General features: G+C 38.4%; 1 protein-coding gene across 4 annotated transcripts in view; it reads right to left on the reverse strand.

Annotated features, from left to right (window-relative positions):
- Positions 1-51: 51 nt before the first annotated feature.
- The window catches only part of CRYZL1 (crystallin zeta like 1), a 35,264-nt gene continuing 14,480 nt past the window's right edge, over positions 52-20,835 (reverse strand). Inside the window, exons 6-14 of one of the 4 annotated variants that reach the window (XM_047874514.1) lie at positions 17,384-17,428; positions 15,344-15,412; positions 10,580-10,713; positions 9,191-9,302; positions 5,887-5,985; positions 4,465-4,586; positions 3,570-3,675; positions 1,038-1,087; positions 52-509 (exon numbers count right to left, since the gene is read on the reverse strand). In XM_047874514.1, coding sequence (XP_047730470.1) covers positions 1,038-1,087; positions 3,570-3,675; positions 4,465-4,586; positions 5,887-5,985; positions 9,191-9,302; positions 10,580-10,713; positions 15,344-15,412; positions 17,384-17,428 — 737 coding nt within the window. In that variant the 3' untranslated portion in view covers positions 52-509. Of the gene's footprint in view, positions 510-1,037; positions 1,088-2,146; positions 3,361-3,564; positions 3,676-3,945; positions 4,587-5,886; positions 5,986-9,190; positions 9,303-10,579; positions 10,714-15,343; positions 15,413-17,383; positions 17,429-20,835 lie in introns of those variants that run through there. The other 3 variants (XM_047874512.1, XM_047874513.1, XR_007155544.1) reach the window with 3 other exon arrangements.

A 20,835-nucleotide genomic window follows, 5' to 3' on the forward strand; every position in this document is an offset into this window, starting at 1 on the left:
GATTAAATTACGACAGCAAAGGCTGGCTAAGGAAGGATGGTACTGAGAACGGAGTGGATACAAAATGTTATTTTGACGTACCAAAAGACAACTTTATCAATAGAGTAGCGTGGCTTTTCTCAAAAGTAGTTTCTTCATGGAAAGAATTTTATAATCGAGGCAAATGTATGGAAACGACCAAAACGAATTTCAGAATATTCCCTGTGGATGTTACAGAACTGTCTTGACCGTTTTTGTAATTTTTCAAATACTTCTCAAAAATTTCAAGTAACTTTGAGCATGTTGACTCATAGCAGGAAAACCGAACAACTTGCTTTTAACTTCCTTGACTTTTCTGGACAATTTCCAAGGAAACTGGCTTCGAGTATTGGAAGGGGTTTGTCCGACTGATGTCTGAGAAAAAACAAAATTAAAATTGAACAACTTGCTTTTTTCTTCCTTGATTTTGCTGAACAACTTCCATGGAAACTTTCGCCTCATATAGTGGAATGGGTTCATCCAACTGAGGCCTGAAGAAGAATGAAATTATTAGAAAAGTTAGGTCAAGGTAGAGATGAGTAGAACACATAGGATGCTAGTTGACAACTGCTATAGTTCAACTCTATTGTTTTAAATAATCCAAACAAACTCATCCATTAGTATTTCCAACGGTAAAAGTGGTTAAATTTTGAAGGGGAAAAATGCCTACTTTATCCACTCCCAGATCCAACTTTAAAAACCAAAACTGTACTTTTCCCTCTTCTCGAGCTATTGGTTATTTCACGTTGCTCTCGGAAGGGTGACGAGAAAAGCAAAGGTGGTGTGGTGCCATATGGAACGGCATAAGGAGAAATCACCGGCCACTTCTATCTTAGGGAATACTTATTGGTGCATCACAAGATACACTTGGAGGAATACTAAAGAGCAGCTATTTAAACAAAATAGTAAAACATGGAGGCATTAAAATATGCTGTGAATACTGAAACAGAAGCAGAAATGCTTGCCTTACCTCCTTGACAACAGAAAAATAAACAAGAGTGATTGGTTACTTAGCGTACCTAAAAACACCACTTGACAACTTCTCCATCACATCCTTTAAGATACGTAGCTGGAAAGATCGTTAAGGTGGCAATTAAGAGAGGGAGAACTGAACAAGGGAAGATGTTGGGCAGGTCACCCATTTAAGTTCAGCACTCTCAGAAGTTTGAGAAGCTAAGTTACAGAAATACTGCAGGCTGTGAAGTTTACCTAGAACACAGGGAAATGCGGAACCGACCTGAGAGAAGTGGCGACAGAAGAGGGCCTAAACGTCTAAGGACAAGTGACGAAAGAAGCAAGCCTAATGCCTGGTCCTAAGTAATGACTAATGTTATCTCCAGCCTGGAGAAATAAAATGGTGTCAGCTTTGCCTTTTAGCACTATGTATGATATTTTTAGTTAAAAAACAATTTTAGCACTCACGTCTCTTATGTTAGGTGCACATTTATTTACGAAACTGGCCGCTAATTAGCTCAAAATTTGTGTGCAGAAAAGTTAAACTGTGGTTTGTCGTGAAGGGAGTAAAAAATACTGTAAAATTAAGAAAAAAACATGTAGTCATTCAATTGAAATTATAATATTAGGATTGAGAGTATGTGATTGCTAGTGCTAGCGAATGACACATGCCATATAATCACACAGTTGGAAGGAGGTCTCTGTTAAATCACAAGCAGCAACTGGCTCATGTGTGAACCCGCTGAGGGGTCCCCACAAATGAGGACTAAAGTCTGATTCCGGGACTTTAGAATTCAGGACTTTAGAAAATGTACATTAGAAAGCATGAACACAAACCATTTTATAGATTTTCGTAAAAAGGACCTAAAGAATATTCACATACTACAAATTCTCTACTTCTGTTAAACGAAAATGCCAACAGTAACTCTGAGAGAGTGTGTATAGGGAATTAAGTAACACGGGCAAAGCAGCCAGCCTAGCTACTGACATGGAAGATTCAAAACACGCCATCTAATGGTCCTCTTAACACATGGTATTCTCCATTGTTAACATCCCATGATATTCTTTTTTTCAGTTTATTTTATTTTGAGAGAGAGGGAGAGAGAGTGTACTCAAGAGTGCAGGGGAGGACCAGAGAGGAGAGGGAGAGAATCCCAAGCCGGCTCCATGTTGTCATCGTGGAGCCTGATGTGGGGCTCGAACCCATGAACCATGGGCTCACGGGCATGAACCATGAGATCACGAACTGAGATGAAATCAAGAGTCGCATACTTAACCAACTGAGCCACCCAAGTGCCCCATCGTCCCATGATATTCTTGACAATTACAACATTAGTGGACAATTAAGTTGCTTAAAATTGAAATCTGAAGAATTCTTCTAGAGAGTTAAAAATTCAGTTTATTTTCCAAATTTAATAGAAAAATATTTAATCAGAAATATTTTAAACTCACACATTCACTACATTAAGGGAAATTTCCAGTTTTGAAATGTATTTTGTAGGGGCGCCTAGCTGGCTTAGCTGGTAGAGCAGGTGACTCCTGATCTCGAAGTTGTGGGTTCGAGCCCCATAGTGGGTGTAGAGATTGCTTAAAATCTTAAAAAAAGAGAAAGAAATGTATTTTTTAAAACTCAACATATGCAGGGTACTAATTAAATATTCCTATTTGAAAGCTCTGAATTGTCATTGCTCTTAGAGGAGGTGGGCCTTATAAGTACCATATGTATATACACACATTTAACAAAAGCAAAGTATGATATTCAGTAGAGAGAAACTCATGGCTATGAAAGTGTCTTTCTTCACACACAGATATACCCTATTAGTAATAAGAACTTATATTTTATCCAATATATTAAAATTTTTACCAAGTGCAGCGGCCTTTAAAACAGTTACCTCCGAAGTAAAAGTTTTATTCTTAAGTTCGACCGTGCTCTAAAGAGACTTGGACCATTCTTTTGGAACTGATTTCACATTCTCAAGATAATATTTCATTACTTTCACCAAAACTGGAATGATTTGGCTTCATTCACCAGATTTTTCTCTAAATGAATTCCATAAAAAGAAAAAATCAAACCCATCTTCATTTGACCAAGATTTCCTGGCACTGCTAATCTTACAACACCCCACAAACTCTTTACTGCAGATAGGCATTCTGAAATGTCTTCTCTAATAGCTCCATGATAGCTTAGATTAAGGATGCAGCCTGTCAAGGCGATGTGTAATTTCTGTAATGACAAGTTGAAAATGAAACAAAATTTTGCATGGATCTTATGGTTTCTCTCCCATTCAACTCACAAACCAGCAAGACTGTCTGGGTGATTCCTGTCCCACCACTTTCTAGCTGCATCCTTGGGCATGTATTAACCTTTCTGTGCTTCAGTTTCTTCACCTGTGAGAGAGGGATAATGATAGTATTTACACTTCATAGTGCTGTTTCCATGTTTAAATAAATTAATACCTACAGAGCACTTGGAATATTGTTTGCCATCTCAATGAGAGTTAGCTACTATTATTAATTATCATTATTAAAGAATTTAATGATGAGAGTACATGGTAAATTTCAAGCCAGAAACTCAAGTCAGTAGATAAAAAGGATATAAAGATATTTTCCCTGTTGTACATTTGACAAATTCCAAACTTCATCATTAAGGAAAGCCACCGTCGCTCCCTTGAGGAAAAGGCAATGGCTATCTGGAGGATCCAACTTGGAGAGAATACACAAAGATTGATCATTTACTGTGAGTTTAATAGCAGAAGGATGATTGTTATCTTGAGCCAGAAAAACTTCTATGCAAATTAAATACCCAAAGCACAAATAATCAGCACACAAACTTCAGCAACAATATGTAAACTGTAATGTTTTCTTTTCTAATTCATTGTCCAAAAGGCCATTGTAGAGATGACAGAGTGGTAGCCTGTGTGTACACATTCACAAGTGCATGTGTGAGCACTGAGATTTCTGGCTGCAACTTACCAGTTATCTTCATGAGGATGTCGGAAAATCAGTGAAGATTAATATAGGAGAACTATGGTATTTGCATATCAACCACGATAGTATTTAACTTGAATACTGTTGAGAAATATAATTTTGGTACACAATGTATAAACACACGTATGTAGTAAATTCCAATTTGAATAACTGGGAAGCTGTCATAATTTTATATAGAAAATATTTTGGTACGTATATGTCAACAATGTTGTTACTAAGAAAAAAAACAACAAACAACCTTATTTGAAATACTACTAAAAAATTCAAAAGTCACTATTTCCAAACCACTAGATGAAAGTTGAATGAACTCCTCTCCTACGCACTATTTCTACATTTTGGCTGATATATACCTAAAGTAAAAAAAGAAAGCTACATTTCTTTGGAAACAGGTATAATTCAGAATTTATAATTTCTCTACATCTTGCCTCAAGAGACTTAGGCATTATTCTTTGTTAATTACATCCTTTTAGTGTAATAGTAATGCTTTATTGTTTCTGATAATACCTGCAGGTTTTCTTCTGTTGTTACCCAATGGCCTCCAACACCAAGAAGTGTGATGATATCATGTTTATGTGGTAGTAGTTGTAATTTTACAGCTGGTTCATCATCTTTACTATATAATCTCACTTACAAGGGAGTAGTTTAAAAAAAGAGAGAGAGAGAGAGACAAGAGATATATTTTATAGTAATCTGGCAAAAATTTATTCTTCAAACCAGTCTTCTTCACTTTTTAATGCAGGAATGAGAAAGTTAGCAACAATAACACACAATATATTCAGACACCTTAAAATATACTTTTTGCATTAAAACTGGCCATAGAATTTACTCTAGATTTAATTATAAGTAAAATAACTAAAGAAAAAAAACTTATTTTCATTTGAAAACCAGGCAAGGTAACATAACCTCTTTACTAATAACATTGATAGCTTACTTCTTTGGGAAAAGCTGACTTCTGATTAAGGAGCTCAAGATAGTCATACTTTGACTTAATGATTGGAAATGTATATTTGAAAAGTTAATGAAGCACACATTCACTTCCATTGAAAGATTTTTCTAAGTTAACTTCAAGTCTTGAAAATACTGGTTAAAAACAAACACATTAAGATGGTCACAGACATAGTCATCTAGGATTCTCCTCACAGAAGATAATCTTTTTTTTTTTTTTTTAATTTTTTTTTTTTCAACGTTTATTTATTTTTGGGACAGAGAGAGACAGAGCATGAACGGGGGAGGGGCAGAGAGAGAGGGAGACTCAGAATCGGAAACAGGCTCCAGGCTTTGAGCCATCAGCCCAGAGCCTGACGCGGGGCTCGAACTCACAGACCGCGAGATCGTGACCTGGCTGAAGTCGGACGCTTAACCAACTGCGCCACCCAGGCGCCCCCTCACAGAAGATAATCTTAACAAAGTACGAACAGAATCCCCTGGCAGGCTTGTGAATCCTATCTTTCATGTGCAATGGCACTACCTAAGTGTGTACAGATTAGGTGTTAAATAGATACTACCTAACAAAAGTTCAAGGAATATAAAAATGGAACAAAATTCTGTACTTTTTTCCAAACAGAGATTACAGAAGTCAACCGTCCAATGCAGGGCAGCCAGACACAGCAGAACTGACTAAGCATGTGGCTGAGATCTGAACTAATGTGGATCATCTGGGAACCACTGAGATCATGTGTGTCCATTTCCCGTAGAGACACTTAAACTCCAATGCCTGTATTTTAGAGATAAGCATGTTCTCCCTTCCAGACAGTGTTTACAATGGTAATAAAGAAGCTCCAGTTTAAATAGAAAAGTTAAAAACAGAACATGACATCAATTTAATAAGTATGTTAGTAATTATTCCCTGGTTATATATATTTATTTTGAAATCCATCCATCACACTACAAAAATAACACAGACTACTGATTTAGTAAAGTACCCACCTCCAGCATCTAGGACAATATCTACTCCCAGGCCACCTGTTTCTTCTAAACAGCTTTCAGCAACATGGGCTTTCCCATTAGATACATCGATGACTCGGGCTGTAAAGGTCAGGAAGTCAGGCAATTGTAAGAAAAACAAGTAAATCTCTGTTCTCTGAAATGTGTTGAGTGGTTCAAACAATTACTGGATCCAAACTGTACTTTTTCTCTTCTAAGCCAACAGTGGTAAGATCAATTTAAAGTAAGGGACTCTGCTATTACATTAAAAAAATATATTGAACATTTTGTGGATAATGTGTTCCAAGGCTTGTCTGTTCAACAGAGGACTGTTCCCTATAGCTAAAAGATATATAGCCAGAACAGAGAATCTGTAAACCCCAGAGATACATATATTAAGGCAGAGACTGAAAGATTAATCAATTTCTCAAGTATGTTTAGACTTAATAGAGTTTAAAGCTAAAAAGCCAAATATGTACTTGTGTGATATGGTACTTCTCTATTAGAGGCTGCTTTATCCTTTTTCAGTCATAGAAATCCACTCCCCGCCCCGACTGCCTTCCCCAGTTGTTCCCCAAAATGAAGAAAAATCATGAAGGTTAAGGGAACAAAACATGATTATTTTCAGCATAGTGAAAATTAAACTATTTTTAACTGGTTGCTTTAGAGTATTATATCAATAGAACAAGCCAATGAGCGAATAAAACAAAATCTCAGCTTTGAACTCACAAATGAAGACACAGGTTTATAATTTGTTTTGTATATTTTAGCACCTTTTCCGTAAAAAAGAATTCCTCTTCGAGCTGCTCAGACTGGAGGTGTAGAACAACAGTGATCTAATATGTGGGCGACAGGGGTGAGCGTGAGGAGGACACAAGGAAAAGGGAACTGAGGCAGCCGGGAAGGGCAGGGTTAACCAGTAAGAAATCTTTCTCTTCAACAACACAGTTCATTTTCAAGCTCTTATAGCTTTTTTCTCCAGTCCCTGCCTTAATCTTTCTTCTATGTCTTGGTTACCTCTGCCAGAAGCGTAATGTAACAATGGGAGTAATGTAGGCTTCAGTGGTAGACAAGGGTGGGTTCAAATCCCACTCCAATCCTTTCAGTCATATATCCTTGGACAAGCTAGTTAAATTCACTAGATGCTGCTCCCTGGTTCACGAACACAGGGTTGATGACTTAAGGACATATCATTCACATTAACACTCAATGAACCTTTCCTTCCTGCCTGCCTGCTCTTCACATGTACTCTGCTCATCCTATTTTCTCTTCATCTGTTAGTTTTTCCATTCCTATCTTTTCTCCGCTCCTTGTTCATTTTCTTCAGTCTCTATTTTCTTTTTTCCTTCCATACGCACTGTTGTGCGGTCAGGTTTAATCTTCTCATTTTTTGTTGAGCACATTTTTTAAAAATTCCAGTACAGTTAACATACAATGTTAAATTAGCTTCAGGTGTACAATATAGTGATTCAACAATTCTATATGTTACTTAGCACTCACCACGGTAAGTGTGCTCTCAATCCCCTTCACCTATTTCACCTGTCTCCCCACCCACCACCCCTCTGGTGACCATCAGTTTGTTCTCTAGAGTTGAATCTGTTTCTTAGTTTGTCTCTCTCTCTCTTTTCTCCTTTACACATTTGTTTTGTTTCTTAAATTCCGCCAGTGAAATCATAGGGTATTTGTCTTTCTCTGACTAGCTTATTTCGCTTGGCATTATACTCTCTAGCTCCATCCATGTTATTGCAAATGGCAGGATTTCACTCTTTTTTATGGCAGAGTAATATTCCATTGCAGATAAACCACATTTTCTTTATACATTCATCTACCAATGGACACTTGGGCTGCTTCCGTTACTTAGCTATTGTAAATATTAATGCTGCAATAAACATATGGGTGCATGTATCCTTTTGAATTAGTGCTTTATATTTTTTAGGTAAACACCCAGTAGTGTGGTTACTGAATCACAAGGTATTTCCATTTTTAACTCTTTGAGGAACCTCCATATTGTTTTCCACAGTGGCTGCACCAATTTGCATTCCCTCCAGCAGTGCATTAGGGTTCCTATTTCTCCATATCCTCTCCAACACTTGTAGTTTGTTATTGATTGTAGCCATTCTGATAGGTGTGAGAGGATATCTCATTGTAGTTTTGATTTGCATTTCCCTGATGATGACAGCTGTTGAGCATCTTTTCATGCCTGTTGGCCATCTTTATTTCTTTGGAGAAACATGTATTCATATCTTTAGCCCATTCACAATTGGATTATTTGCTTTCTGAGTGTTGATTTGCATAAGTTCTTTATAAATATTGGATACTAACTCTATCAGAGACGTCACTTGTAAATATCTTCTCCCATTCAGTAGGCTGTCTTTTAGTTTTGCTGATTGTTTCCTTTGCTGTGCAGAAGCTTTTTCTTTTGATGTAGTCCCAATAGTTTATTTTTGTTTTTGTTTCCCTTGCCTCAAGAGACATATCTAGAAAAATGTTGCTATGTCAATGTCGGAGAAATTACTGCCTGTCCTCTTTTCTAGGATTTTTATAGTTTCATGCCTCACATTTAAGTCCCTAGGTTCACTTTTTTAAGAGCTCCCCAGTCTCCACCATGTCCTATTCATTATAAACTACATCTGAGCTGGGTTTTCTGTGTAAGTGGATCATCTTCCTTCCTAGTGTATCACAGAAAACAGACAACTTTAGAGGTATATATCACTGGGTAAAAGAGGCTGAGAAACCTACAAGGTGATACAAACATATATTGATTTATTGAGTAAAACAAAGAGGTATCAGGTACTGTGAAACTGTGTCAAAGTTCAGCTAATTCAAACTTGGGTAAGTTGCTAACAATGGGGCAAAAAAGAAAAAACACTGAGAAATGTAGGTTTAAAAAGAATAAAAATTAAAACTATCACTTAGGTAAACTTGGACTTAGCGCAGATACTAAGTGCATTTTATCAGCGACTTTCATTTGGGAGTTTGTACTTTGTTTTACAAGTACAGCCTTTAAAGCGATATGCCTTTGGGGCGCCTGGGTGGCTTGGTCGGTTAAGCGTCCGACTTCGGCTCAGGTCATGATCTCACGGTCCGTGAGTTCGAGCCCCGCGTCAGGCTCTGTGCTGACAGCTCAGAGCCTGGAGCCTGATTCAGATTCTGTGTCTTCCCCTCTCTCTGCCCCTCCCCTGTTCATGCTCTCTCTCTGTCTCAAAAATAAATAAACGTTAAAAAAAAATTATAATAAAAAAAAAAATAAAGTGATACGCCTTTAAAATTTTCTGTTTAAAAGTCTGTGTTGAGTAATATTACCCACCTAGAGAAGGCCTAAGTCTTTCAAGGCATTGCTTGTCTTCGAGGCTGCCTGCTGTGGAAATCACTTTGGCTCCTCTGTGGTGTGCTAACTGAATAGCTATCATACCAAGTGCCTGTGTGGAAAAAAAATACAAAATAGGTTTATAGATATAAGGCAGAAGCCACAGCTAACTTCTTTTATAGGCTGTTTAATAAAGTAGAATAGTTTGAGTGCTACTTTAGTATAGTTTTTAATGTTATCTGATAAAATAAGGAAAAACAATATGGACAAGGTTGAGGCATTTGGTTGACTCGCTTCTTCACAAGGAGTGGCAGAACAGGTGCATGTACCACCTGCTCTCACCCAGTCTGGCCACTGCATGTAATTTCAAGATGGGGGGCTGCATTCAGACACTTGGCCTCAGAAAGAGAAAAATGGGCTTTTACGGGCCTTGTCAGCACAGTGGTCTAAGCTAATTTCATATTATGTGTGAGTCCAGCTACTTGTCTTTTAAAGATCAAAGCACCTTCAAAAGATCCATCCTTTTGCTGACCTGAGGGGTCAGTTCAGGGAAAAACTATTATCTTGATGCTGGACATCAGGCTGAAGCCAATGACAAAGACCGGTCTGCCTGTTTTGCAAAAGAAAAGCAGGGGAAATAAGAATTTTCATTAACGGCCAGATAGAAAATAAAACTATAACAACTCACCCCAAGTTTTGTAACATTGTGTTTGTAACAGAATCTATTTTTATGTAGTTTTAATGTCTTGAGCTATTCTTTTGGTGGTACATGTAATATGTTGACATTAGCAATATTTTTTACCTTGTGTGATCCATCTGTAAATGCAATCAATACCTTATTAACGTAAGTGTGAGGGATATACAAAATTGGTAGGGAGTTTTAGGGCATTGCTTCAAAGATTTCATGAGCTATTTCAGGCTTTGTGTAATAGGCATAAAAACACAGCTTGTCTTCTTTTTTAATGTACTAGCAGATTCAAAGTAATAAGAAACTAAATATACTTAAGAAGTTTTATCTCCTATTAATAAAGGCTGCCTATTTTAACAAAATGGGAATTTGATAAAGAAATCAATGAATAAGCTGTTGGCAGAGAATTATATCAGCAAGTGGATGGCCTGTTTCCTAAGTTTGCTGGATTTTGATCTTTTTTTTTAATTTACTTATTTTGAGGGAAACAGAGACAGCACAAGTGGGGGAGGGGCAGAGAGAGAGGGAGAGAGAAACCCAAGCAGGCTCCATGCTGTCAGCTTAGGGCCTGATGTGGGGCTCGAACTCATAAAATGTGAGATCATGACCTGAGCTGAAACCGAGAGTCAGACGCTCAACCGACCGAGCCACCCAGGTGCCCCAATTTTGATCTGTTTCTTAACAGAACTATTAGCACCTACACTTGCTCCATCCATTATCAGCACTGATTTTCCAGAAGAGAGATGAGAAAGATAATGCAGAGCTGTATAGGCTCGCACTCCATCCCGAATGGTTCCAGCGGCTTCTGTCCATGTAACTTTTTCTGGCTTGTGAACTGTCAGAAAGAACAAGAGTAAACAATCAGTTTGCAAGTCCCATTAATTTTGCCTCCTGGATCTCTGGATCTCTGTTTCTCTCCATCTCTGGCTCCCACCCTGGTGCTGGCCCAAGCCTCTACTCCTATTATCCTTGCCTACATTTCGGTTTCTCTAGTTCCATTCTCACCCATATATAGTGCACCCTGAGCATAGGAGCTTGTATGTGTGTGCATTTTTTAAACATTATATTCTGAAATAAAACCCATGCAGGGGCGCCTGGGTGGCTCAGTCTGGTTAAGCATCTGACTCTTGATTTAGGCTCAGGTCATGATCTCATGGTTCGTGAGTTTGAGCCCCGTGTCGGGCTCTGCACTGATAGCACGGAGCATGCTTGGGATATTCTCTCTCTCTCCTTCTCTCTGTCCCTCCCCTGCTCAGGTATGCCCTCTCTCTCTCTCTCAAAATAAATAAACATGAAAAAAAAAAAAAGAATTACACATTAAAAAAACCATATGCAATAAAGTACATGAAACATAAGTACAGATGGATGAATAAATACAGAGCAAATATACAAGTAATCACCACCCTAACAGCCCACACCCCAACAGCCTTAGCCTGGTCTCTCTGGCCAGGGGCTGCCACCATTCTAACTTAATTTCTTATTCACCTCCCTAGTTTATGACCCAAGTATGCATTCCTAAACATTGTCATTTAGTTTTGCCTGTTTCTGAACTTTATCTAAACGGAATCATAGCATATGCATTCTTTTCTATCTTGCTTTTCCTCTCAGCATTGTTTTTAAGACATGCCCCTTTGTGTAAACGTGGCTGCAGTGCTTTCATTCTTACGGTGTTTTATGGCATTCCACTACATGAAAACACGTTCATTTGGTGACCCACTTTCCAGTTTGGGGGCATCTGTGTCGTTCTCAGTTGTTGGCAGTTATAAACAATGCTGCTAAGCACGCTCTCATATAAAAGATGGTGTTATGCTGTTGCATGGGTTTTCTCTAGGCTATTACTTGGGAACGGAAATCCCAGGTTACAGGTATACTGCCTTCAACTTTACTGCATACTGGCGAAGTGGCTGTATGAATTTATTTTCCCATAGCTGTGTAAACAGAACTCCTATTACTGTGAACGTCTCTATCAACCCCTCGTATTAGTATACATTCTTACCGATCATGTGGCTGTGTAATGGTTTCTTAATGTGACTTCAACTTGCTTTTCCCTCACTACTGCTAACGCTGAGCACCTTTCTATGTTTCTTGGCCATCTGGAATTCCTTTTGTGAAGTAATTGTTCAAGTGTTTTATCAATTTTTCTGTTATTTTTGTCTTTTCTTATTGATTTATAGGAATTTATTTAATATCTATCTATCTATCTATCTATCTATCTATCTATCTATTCATTAGAGAGAGAGCACATGTGTGAGAGGGGTAGAGGGAGAGAAAGAGAAAACCTCAAGCAGGCCTCATGCTCAGTGTGGAGCCTGATGCAGGGCTTGATCCCATAACCCTGGGATCATGACTTGGGCTGAAATCAAGAGTTGGATGTTTAACCTACCGAGACACCCAGGCGCCCCTAATTTATAGGAATTTAAAAATACATTCTAGATGAATCATTCACTTGTTTATGTGTTATAAATATTATTTTCAACCTTATAACTTCTTTTCAATCTCTTTCATGGTGGCTTTGGAAAACAGAAGTATCAGAATGATCTTTTAAAAACATAAATAACATGCTAACATTGATCTGTTTAAAATTCATCAATGGCTTAACAACACACTCGAAACAAAATGCAAACTCCTAATATAGTTTAAAGAGCTCTATATGATCTGATCATTAAGCTGTTCCTTAATACATTTAATCATTAGGCTCTTATGCTGTACACCAAATGTGATTTAAAAAAAAAAATTGTTTATTTATTTACGGAGAGAGAGTGAGAGAGCGCAGGTGGAGGAGGGGTGCAGGGAGAAAGAGAGAATCCCAAGCAGGCTCCATGCTCAGTGTGTAGCTTGACATAAGGCTCAATCCCACAACCCTGGGATCATGACCTGAGCCGAGATCAAGAGTCAGACGCTCAACCGACTGAGCTACCCGGGTGCCCCCAAATGTGGGCACCTAAGGTCAACTTTATTACACTTCCCTAGTCTTTACTAGCTCTTTCAAATGTTTTTCCTCAAAAGTTGAGATGGTACAGTACAGGACAGTGAGCATTGCATTTACCAAATGGTGCCATCTAGTGGGCAAGTGAGTACCTACACATACACGCTATGCCATCTAGTGGGCAAGTGAGTACTTATGCGTACACGCTGAAAATGTTCAGACAGGCAAGGCATTAAAATAGAGCACCAGATGGTATCACACATGGTACTTTATTCTTTACCAAACTCTTAAAGATACCTATTCTCCCAATTTTCTTGATTATAAAATGCGGTTCAGGGTAATTAATTTGTCTGAGGCCATATAGCTAATAAATGTGAATGCCTGACTCTAAAGTACATCTACTCACACAGTGCATGCTCAAGATACATGAAGTTTATTTTTGTTTCTGGGCAATGTCTTCCATTATAAGAATTAGGGCTACCTATATTTTCATTAAGAAATCAAACATGTAGTCCTTTAAAAAATGCTAACAGTAATAAAACTACGCTTAGATAGCAAAGGGTCTAACATTCCATGGTTACATGTGGTTTAATGTTGAGGTTCTTGCTTTTGTGTTAGGTGATGATCCACAAGTGTTTATTATGTTATAGAAACTGAAAATATAAATAAAAGAGCCACGTAAGGACCATAACAACAGCATATCAAACCCAAGAATTACAATTTCAATTCTATCTTAGGTCTAATAAAATAATGCAGAAAATGTGTACCAAATTTTGAATGAAAAAATTATTCTTTGACATAAATGTCTTAAGAACTGAAAGCACAAAAGAGCTGGAAGAATTACTCAGCTTCTTAACTTTAATATTCTGTAAAATGATTAACAAGACATTTTGGGGACGCTGTTTGGAACCTAATTCTTTGGTTTGGTGATAGAACAGACTTATTTGAAGGTGATTGGGTGCTGAACTTTCATTTAAAAAAATCACTAAAGAATTAGTAGAGACTAAAAGAGTTGTGCTACACTGAATATTTCCTCCTGCAAATCTTCAGGGACTGTACTGAAATTATTTCCTCTTTTGTTGGAGCTGCAACAGGGCTTAGAGGGTATCTAGTTTGGTGAATGTGTCCAGTGTCTTGCCCAAAGACAAGCTGTCACAGTAAGTGGCCATTCTGAAAGTTCCTCTTTCAAAGAAACATTTTACTGTATTTTCTTTCTTAAGGAATATCTGGAATTGTATTCTTTATAGATGTTAACGGATTTCTGGACTATAATATTCCTGATTTGTAGGAAAATAAAAGGTCTTTTGTGTGGGTTGCTTGCCTTGGTTTAAGCTTTATAGCTAGGAAACTAATGTTCCAATTTGCTTTTCTCCTTCTGGTCCATTTTATAATTCTCCAGTGTTCAGCAACAGCTAAAAGAATGGGCCTTATTTTGTTCGTTTTTTCAATACTTAACTTTCTATACCAATTTAATTTAGGGAACTTAGTCAAAACTCAAGCCTGGGAATCCAAATGAAAGGTTTTAGCTGATTCCACAGTTACAAGGTTCTCAAAAGGATAGCTGAAATAAGGCCCAATGACATTCTGGGATCAAAAATAGTACAGTTACCTGTAAAAAAGCTAGTGATGGTCTTCAATTTTCAAATTGCATAGCATCAAAATAGCTATGGATCGAAGACTTTCATGGCATGGTATCTGAAAGTGAGCTGTATCATTCAAAGGAAGACACATACTTGGCTCCATTATCTAGGTCTAATACACATATAAATAAGCATAGGCCCCAGATTTCCAGAAAAATGCCTTTTGAAATTAATTAAAAAAAATTTTTTTTAAATGTTTATTTATTTTTGAGAGAGAGAGAGAGAGAGAGAGCGAGAGCATGAGCAGGGAAAGGGCAGAGACAGAGGGAGACACAGAATCTGAGGCAGGCTCCAGGCTCCAAGCTGTCAGCACAGAGCCCGACACGGGGCTCAAACCCACAAACTGTGAGATCATGACCTGAGCTGAAGTCGGGTGCTTAACTGACTGAGTCACCCAGGCACCCCTGAAATTAATTTTTTTAAAGTACATTCTACCCCCACCATGGGGCTTGAACTCACAACCCTAAGATAAAGAGTCACATGCTCTACTGACTGAGCCACCCCGGAGCCCTTAGATTTTTGTACATTTTTAAGTTCAATTGATAACCAAGAATAAGAAGTTAAAAAAAAAAAAAAATTCTTCACCTGAAACTAACATGACATTGTATGCCAACTATACTTCAATTAAAAAAAGATTCTGATCAGGGATATAATTTCAGAGTCAAGAAAGAAACCACTTTTCAAATCTCTGTCCATGGTAGTGTAAGTGAAACTTAAAGGTCTATATATTGTTTGGTCTGAATATGAATTTTACTGATATTAATATAAGCTAGCAGTGTTCATGTGACCAGCCAACAGTTATTTATTACTCAAGGTAGATGCAAATACAACACAATGTTACTAAACACCACGCATCAAAGACGTAAGACTTACATGGGCTGCAAAAGACTGGCACGTACCCAAGTAATGCTCGTGCACTCTAACAACTTCACAAAGCCCGGGGTCTTCAGAATCTAGTGGCAGAATTCCTGGAAATTAACAGGAGAAACTTAAGGGAAACAATCTCAAAATGAATTCATTACTAATGAGTTGCTGGTATTAGTCTAAATTTTGTTCAATGGAATTTTGAGGAGGATCCCAGTCATTACTAGTGTGGGGAAGGGAGAGACCTCAGAAGTATGGAAGGGAAGTGGATTGTTCATTTTCTGTCATGCATGCTCATCACCTGTACTATCTTTTACTCCCTCTTCTTTCACCTTGGAGTGATGGTAAAGGCAGTGACCAATGTACAGAGCCAAGTCAGAGTCTTGGGGGCATCTGGTTCCTCATTAAAATTGTCCCTGGTGAATAGCTACCTTCCCACAGTTTGGTTCTTTTTTTTTTTTTTTTTTTTTTCAACGTTTATTTATTTTTGGGACAGAGAAAGACAGAGCATGAACAGGGGAGGGGCAGAGAGAGAGGGAGACACAGAATCGGAAACAGGCTCCAGGCTCTGAGCCATCAGCCCAGAGCCTGACGCGGGGCTCAAACTCACGGACCGCGAGATCGTGACCTGGCTGAAGTCGGACGCTTAACCAACTGCGCCACCCAGGCGCCCCTGGTTTGGTTCTTTAAGACACCCCAGTACACTTCCAGTAAAATCCCATTTCCTCTACGCTAGTTTGATTTTATTTTTGGTCTCTTATAAAAACAGTCTTGAGTAACACACTGTCACTGACTTCTTGGACAAATAAGGATATGAAAGACAGAAATAAATACTCCAAGAAACATAGGAGTCAAAGGCAATACCAGAAAAAGCTGATGAAAACCTCTCTACAAATCTGTTTTCTTTTTTTTTTTTTTTTTTAATTTTTTTTTTCAACGTTTATTTATTTTTGGGACAGAGAGAGACAGAGCATGAACGGGGGAGGGGCAGAGAGAGAGGGAGACACAGAATCGGAAGCAGGCTCCAGGCTCTGAGCCATCAGCCCAGAGCCCGATGCGGGGCTCGAACTCACGGACCGCGAGATCGTGACCTGGCTGAAGTCGGACGCTTAACCGACTGCGCCACCCAGGTGCCCTACAAATCTGTTTTCAACAACTTCAAGCAAGCCATAAAGTAAAATATTTTCTCAGTTTAGGTGAATATCTTCCTATCAATATTTTTCCATAGAGAAAGGGTTAATTTTTGAGACTACTATTAAAGTCATATTTTATATGTTTGTGTGACTGTTAGGATAGAATAGTATAAATATATGTATTTGCACAATAGTATTCACTCTGGATTTCTAAAATAGCCAATAAACTAAGTGTTTCCAGTAAAATTTTGGTTTTCCAAGAGTAGAGAGGGAGCATCTCTGCGAAATGCAAGCTGGATATGGAGAGCAGGGCCTCCATATGGCCTGGCAGACAGCAGTCTTCAAGCAGGTGACCTGTGACTGCATTTCTCAGAGTCTGCAGTCTAGCCACAGACTGGGGTCCTGTCAAGAAAGGACGGTACCGAGGGAGGGGAGGGTGGGTGATGGGTATTGAGGAGGGTGCCTTTTGGGATGAGCACTGGGTGTTGTATGGAAACCAATTTGGCAATAAATTTCATATATTGAAAAAAAAAAAAAAAAAAAAAAGGACGGTACCAACCACAGTAACAACTATGGTCATCTTTCCATCTACAATATTGTTCAATAGTCAAATATTAGGAAGTATTAACGTGAATGGAACTAGAGGGTAAGGAATCTACTCCTGAAATCATTATTGCACTACATGCTAACTAACTTGGATGTACATTAAAAAATTAAATTAAATTAAAAAAAAAGAGAAAGTTTTAAATATTCTGTTATTGAGAGTGAATTCTCAATTTTCATCATTGATGGATATCTGCAAGCAAATTCCAAAAAGTCAGGATATATGTATTCTTCCATACAAAGCAGGGGACACAATAAACATTAATAACTGTCTCGGAAAAAGAAGAGATCACAGTAAAATAGATTGGACTTGAAATAGGGCTATAAATTGTAACTTACCAACGACTTCATCATCTGGTTGAAAGAATGATACCTTGTTTCCAACTAAAGAGGGGAGAAAATCAACAATTCGTATTGTGAGGTTATTAAATACTACTCAATTACTTAGCTATTGAAACAAATCCAGGGGTTTATATTAAAAAAAAGTCACTGACTCCGAGGAAAGGCCAAGAACTTCTAGGGCATTTTGATGGTCTATAAATACTGTAGAACAGAGTACTTCAAATCTGGATTCTCCACATAATTCTCCATAAAATCTGGGTCATGTGGCTGTTGACACCACAGAGAAGGATGTCTCTCTCTTTAGCTAAGGATGAAGGAAAATAATTGACTCCACAACTCTTATGAGGATTATACTGCTTTCCACCCCTCCTGTGGCTGGCCCAATCTTCTATCATTATTTTAGTTGCAGAACCTCAGACACACAATGGCAGATTCTGGTAAGAGTCATGCATAAAATTACTTTGATTTGGAATTACAATAAAAATAAATTCACACTGGTGCCAAGAGATTTCTTGGAACTACACAGAAATGATAGTTACATTTTCTCTGCACATGTAGAGAAAAACCCTCTACAGTTAATTCTTCTTTTTGTTTTGTTTTTTTTTAAAGGACAACAACCTTGGCCTCTTCTTTTATTATTATTTTTTTAATTTATTAATCTGAGAGGGGCGGGGAGACAGAGCACATGTGTGAGCTCACGAATGGAGGAGGGGCAGAGAAGGAGGCAGAGAGAGGAATCCCAAGCAGGCTCTGCACTGTCAGCACACTGCTCAATGTGGGGCTCGAACCCACAAACTGTGAGATCATGCCCTGAGCTGAAACCAAGAGTTGGACACTTAACTGAATGAGCCACCCAGGCGCCTCTCAGTCAATTCTTTAGAATATTTTTGTTCAAATAGTTACAAGAAGAAAGGAGAGGAAACCCCAAACATCACTGAATGCCTACTTGTAGTAGGCATTCAGCCCATGAGGTAGGCATTATTAGTCCTCGTTACCAGACACCGAAACTGAGGTAGTTCAAGGAAGGAAGATGGAAGCTGGAAATCTGGAAGTGGCCTCTGTGGCTGGACAGCAGCAAGATAGTTCCAGAAATCATCTGTTGGTGCTCCACGAGATACCCTAAGTTTGATATTCCTACTTTTAAGTCCTCTTTTCACAGTTTGCTCTTTCTTTGGATCCCTCCTGCACCAACATCCCTCAGTATTTGCGGCTTCTGATGCACTGTACTTTCCTTTCCCTTCCCTTCCCTTTCCCTTTCCCATCTGCTGCTGTGCAGTCTTCCTGGGATCACTCTGATCTTTTTCAATTGGCTTCCTTCACACTCCTTTCAGTTGTCCCCCAAAGAGTGGCTATGGCTCTTCTCCATTTCTACTCTCTCCCTGAGTGAGCTCAACAATTCTGATTTCAAATACAACTGATATGTGGACAACTGTCAAATATATACAATCCTAGCACAGAACTCTTTGCTTTTAATTTTTTTTAAGTTTATTTATTGAGAGAGAGAAAGAGAGAGAGAGAGAGAGAGAGAGAGCGCACAAACCAGGGAGGGGCAGAGAAAGGGAGAGACAGAATGCCAAGCAGGCTCCACGCCATCAGTGCAGAGCCCAACGTGGGGTTCGAACTCTTGAACCATGAGATCGTGACCTGAGCCGAGATCAAGAGTCAGATGCTTACTGACTGTGCCACCCAGGCGCCCTTCCTATCTTTGACTTTAAACTCATATATTGCTTACTAGACCTTTCCAGTCAGATGTCATTTATGTACCTTGAACTCAACAAGCATACATCTAAACTTACCATCTTCCTCCAAATCAGATCCTATTCTCTTCTCAATTAGTGGCACCAATTCATACCTTAACCAGAATTGGGTAAATCACTCCTGGCTCTTAAACCTGTTTTTATTTCCCTGTTGCAGTTAATTATTCAGTCCTGCTGACTTTATTTCCTCAGTATTTCGTGAACACATACCTCTGCCACCACTGTCTAGTCTAGTTTATGGACTTTGTCATCTGTTGCCTGTTAGTCTATGCCTCAACCAGTCCTCTTGCCTACAGCCTCAAAAGTACCCTTCATATGGCCACAGCAATAATCTCCCTAAAACCCAATCTGACATATGAAGCTCATTATGGCTCTAGCCCTTGTCTACCTTCCTGCTTCATATTTTGGGGGGAAGGAATCAGTGTTCATATCATTAAAATATTTTGTTATCTTTAATTCTGCTGTTTTTAAAGGAGAATTTTAACACAATGTTTCTCTGCTGCCAAGTATGTTGCCTCCGACTCCTGCCCAGAACTTTGCTTTTGCTCTAGCAATACCAAACTCTACAGAGTCTTACAATGCATCACATGATTTCTTGCTTCTGTCTTCGTTCATGATATCCTCTGTGTTGAGTATGATTCTCCTCCTTACTGTCTGGTTAACTTACCCAAGAAGCCTTCCCTGTTTCTTCTGGCAGGGTTGGGTATCTCTCTTCTGAGCGTTCATAATAATCTGCTCATATGTATGTATCTGTCTTTCCCCTAGATAGTAAATTCTTTGACAGCAGGGGACTTTGTCTTATTTAATATCCGAAGCGCTTAGCAAATGCTTACTAAATGTCAGATGAATAAATGAATGAATTAAATGACTCATCATGTTCTAGCTGTTAAAATTTTTCCTTTTACTTTCCTACATTCTGAGCAGAAGAAAGAAGAAATTGTATTTTAGCTATATCTGAAGAAAACATTGAGGAAGAGTCAAATATATTATAGATTAAAATCACAGGTAAAACTCAAATAGTCGAACCCACAGTATATACTCATTCATTCATTCACATATGCAGAAAGAGCAAACATATTGACTGATCATGAACTACCAATTAGCAATGAATATGAAACATAGATCTATTTAGAAACAAATTATCTCAGGGCATCTGGGTGGCTCAGTTGGTTAAGTATCTAACTCTTGATTCGGCTCAGGTCATGATCTCACAGCTTGTGGGATCAAGTCCTGCGTCAGGCTCTGTGCTGACCGTGTGGAGCCAGCTTGGGATTCTCTCTCTCCCTCTCTCTCTGCTTCTCTCCTGCCTGCACGTGTATACATGTGCATGTGTACTCTCCCTTTCTCTCAAAATAAATAAACATTAAAAACAAGGATCTCAAATACTTAGGCTTACTGTCTTGCATGTTAAGACCACTATTTACTCATTATTTATTAAATAAAACTTAGAAACAATTTTTTTTTTTTAATTTAAGGCAACCATAAAATCTTACTGGTTATTTCTCCCAAGAACCCATTTTTGTATGAGCAAACTGCTTAACTTTTAAATGCTCAATTTTAGGCAAACATAACAAATTGAATGTGAATACAGCTTCTATTATAAATTTGGCCCAAAGCCCACTTACACAGGCAATTTATGGTTTGTAAATATCATAAAAAGAACAATGTTGATCATTCTATTCCATATGATTA

Source organism: Prionailurus viverrinus, chromosome C2, assembly GCF_022837055.1.
Source record: "Prionailurus viverrinus isolate Anna chromosome C2, UM_Priviv_1.0, whole genome shotgun sequence".
NCBI classification, from domain to species: domain Eukaryota; kingdom Metazoa; phylum Chordata; class Mammalia; order Carnivora; family Felidae; genus Prionailurus; species Prionailurus viverrinus.